This window comes from Anguilla anguilla, chromosome 17 (genome assembly GCF_013347855.1).
Source record: "Anguilla anguilla isolate fAngAng1 chromosome 17, fAngAng1.pri, whole genome shotgun sequence".
Taxonomy (NCBI): Eukaryota; Metazoa; Chordata; class Actinopteri; order Anguilliformes; family Anguillidae; genus Anguilla; species Anguilla anguilla.
The window spans coordinates 6444721-6448212 of record NC_049217.1 but is presented as its reverse complement, the minus strand read 5'-3'; the positions used below and the strand labels follow the sequence as shown (position 1 = coordinate 6448212).

At 38.1% G+C, this 3492-nt stretch overlaps 1 protein-coding gene across 1 annotated transcript in view; it reads right to left on the bottom strand.

The window, feature by feature from the left end:
• Positions 1-3007, bottom strand: part of LOC118216683 (beta-1,4 N-acetylgalactosaminyltransferase 2-like) — a 46261-nt gene extending 43254 nt beyond the window's left edge. The window contains exon 1 of the mRNA XM_035398080.1: positions 2761-3007. Within this exon, the coding sequence (XP_035253971.1) occupies positions 2761-2876 (116 nt within the window). The 5' untranslated portion in view covers positions 2877-3007. The remainder of the gene's footprint in view (positions 1-2760) is intronic.
• Positions 3008-3492: the final 485 nt, after the last annotated feature.

Sequence of the window (3492 nt, the reverse complement as noted above, 5' to 3'; positions counted from 1 at the left end):
TGCATTACTTTTCCATGATAATAAAATCAAACAAATGTGGTTGTTACGAGAACGGACACTCCCAAACAACTGCACTGCTATAAGGAAAAGAAGGTATAAAGAATTGGCTGAATAAAAACAGATCACGTGAAAACAAAGATAGTGTTTCACTGTAAAGGAAGTGTTCCGTATCAAATCAGATGTTGGATTTATGACCGGATCATTTACACTAAGATTTATAGCTACAGAACAAGAGTAGCCAGTTGAAAATAAGGAAGCAGTTACGTAAGTAACAATTCCAATGAACTGATCTGAATTCTTTAGATTGGCATAAGGTACCATAGAAACACTACAGTTCCAAACAACCTTCATTCCCAATGCTCGTCTCTCTTAGAAGTTCATAAAATATTTATTTAAATGCATCTCTCTCTCTCTCTCTCTCTCTGTCTCTCTCTCGTATGTGAACATTTAAATGTATGTATGGTCGAGAGAATCTGGGAGGGATACAATGCAAATACATTTATTGCACAAACACCAAGTGGCTACAGCTCCAAACAACTCACCCAAGGTTTCTGAACACAATATGACCAAAAGTATTCGGATACCCCTTTGTCTGGGGCTGTTTTTCATAGTTTGGGTTCAGCACCTTAGTTCCAGTGAAGGCAAATCTTAATACAATGGCATTCTAGATGATTCTGTGCTTCCAACAGTGTGGCAACAGTTTGGGGAAGGCCCTTTCCTGTTTCAACATGAAAATGCCCCCGGGCACACAACGAGGACCATATAGAAATGTTTTTTTCAAGATCGGTCTGCAAGAACTTGACTGGCCTGCACAGAGCCCTGACCTCAACATCCCCCCATGCAACACCTTTGGGATCAATTGAAAAGTGAGTAATTTGCTAATCTGCAAGTAAAATGAGTGTGTTTTAATCTGCAAGTAGTATGGCTGGTGAATTTATTTTCCAACCGATTCTCAGAAAACTTTCATGAATTGCAGGATGATGTAGAGCATACTGTGATGAGGACACCTGTTGTACCTCGAGTATACCGTACATTTTCCCTATTTGACATTAAACAAGCATAATTTCAGGAATTATTTCATCTGTCACCAAAAGTATTGCCTCCAGCATCAAGATTTGTCAACAAATCATTCAAGGAACAAACACGAAAAATCGCAGGTATTGATGGTCCCGATAAGTAAGAGTCTCCGATTCGAAATCCTTCTTTACGTGGTTCTCATCCGTTAGCCACTGAAATTGAAAAATTGATTTAGCAGCTCAGCGGCGCGTTTCCTGAACGCTTGTTAATGTCTAAGAATCTCTTTAAACGCCTCTTACAATCATTCTTAAAATAACATGGGTTTCCCAGACATATTCCTAACGACAGTGCCTCTTCCGTTTATTTTTAAGATACCGCTCGCAGCCGTACGCTCGCAGCCACACAATACGCATGCGCTTTCGAGGCATTTCCTACAACAGCCTAAAAAGTCTAGTAGTCTCGTTGTCTATTCTTTTTCATACTGAGAGTAAATATTGTAAAAATAAAATATACACCCACAGAATAAAAACTATAGTTGAATATGATTCACTGACACATTGTATTCAGTTAAACATGGCAATGTTACATAACTTGATTATTTGTAATCCAATTAAATACCATTCATGATAACCTAATTACGTTTTATTAATAAAACAAATTGCTGCACCTGTACAATTCCATAAATAAGGCCTAAACATTGCCACCCCTGCATTGTGGAGAATAGGCGAAATGTCATGTCTACACTTCAGATTCATCTGCGCCTGAACCAAAATGTGCAGAAAAATACGTAATGAGAATAAATTCTGTCAACTTTGATGTGTGCCAGGGGTGGGTAATTTTCGGGAAATTGTTTATTTAGCCTATTATTCGTGGAGTATTTTGTTTTAATATTTATGTAGCCTATTTAGACACTAGGAGTCCAAATGGTAATAGTTTAATGGTAACTCGATATTCCAACCACAATTTGACCACTTCATTTTTCAGTGTTGTTTGAAGTAGCCTACAAACTCATGACATGTTTTGCAGGAACGCGCTTTGCATAGAAGCTCTTTGTTAAGTTCCTCTTAAGAGTTCGTACAACGATTGTAGCCTATTTGTGAAACCCACTTAACGCGAGAACGTTCGTTGCTTAAGAACATAGGCTACACACCCGTTAATTATATGATCCGACGTTATCCGGAAACCCACCTTTAGACCCAGAGCGACGTAAACAGTTTACATTCTTTAAATACAGTCAACATTAACAGCATATTCTGTACTTAGATACGCAACCAAGTAATTGAACAGTTCTAAAACATATATGTAATTATCGCACAATTAATTTCACATTTATATGAGTTAACACAGGTAAACATAATTCATCAGCCGTTATTATTATTATCACATTAATCATCGTATCAGAACTACAGTAGGCCTACATTAATTTATTCTCGGTTGTTTGCGCTAAAACACCGACAGAACTTGTATGCGTACTGCTGTTTAAAAAAATAAAGCATACTGCGCAACGCAACACAACACACTCTATCACTCCACAGCACAAAGCCCCGGCATTTTTTTAAAATTATTATTATTTTGTAATTTAATTGGCCAATTGCTTGCTACGGAAATTATCACTGACGTAAAAATCTATTTGTTGGGAGAACTGCTTTATTTTAGAGCTCCAACCGACTGCAAGTGTCCCAACCCAAAATGACGACTGTTAGTCATTACTCACTCGAAAGAAATGAATAAACATAGACTTACCTTGGAAGCGGTGGCGATGAACATGTTATCTTTTCTTGATAAAAGTATAGTAAAGTCAATAATATCACAAAGGAAGTAAAAAGCATAAATTTCACCAAGCTACTGGAACTCATCATGCTGTATAACAAAAAGTGATGATGATGATGATGATGGCTAAAACTCTGGTGGTGCGTAGGCTATATTTCCTTCAGCGCTTCATATGCGCAGGTAGCCTCTTGTACCTAAAACTAGGCGGTCTATCCGGGCGCTCTATGATATATTATCGACGTCAAATTACACGGTCCCCGCCCCAGAGTGGTTGCAGCCTCTAGTCTGGTGGTACTTTGGGGTGTGGCGGTTGTGCTCTGGACCTACTGGGCTAGTTTTCAGTTATAAGCGCTAGCATCAAATTAATTTCATAACGGCGTACGGAACGGTATTGAGTGACACACAGGCCTATAGAAAGTATTTTCCTGAACAAAGCTGTCGAACATAGAGCACCTCTTAAATATGCAACAAAAAACAAAACAAAAAATAATAATAAAGGCACCTTATAGGCCGGGGCTAGGATATAGTGGGCTGTCATGTGAATCGAGTTTTCACGAAATTGTTTTACTGGCATTTTCATCAAAATATTTTAATGACTGCTTTAGAACCGATCATTAATTATCACAAAACATATGACAGTCCGTGAGCAAAACACCTTTGGACAAGTATGAGAACATTTCATTACTTCTCACCGAAACCAGAACA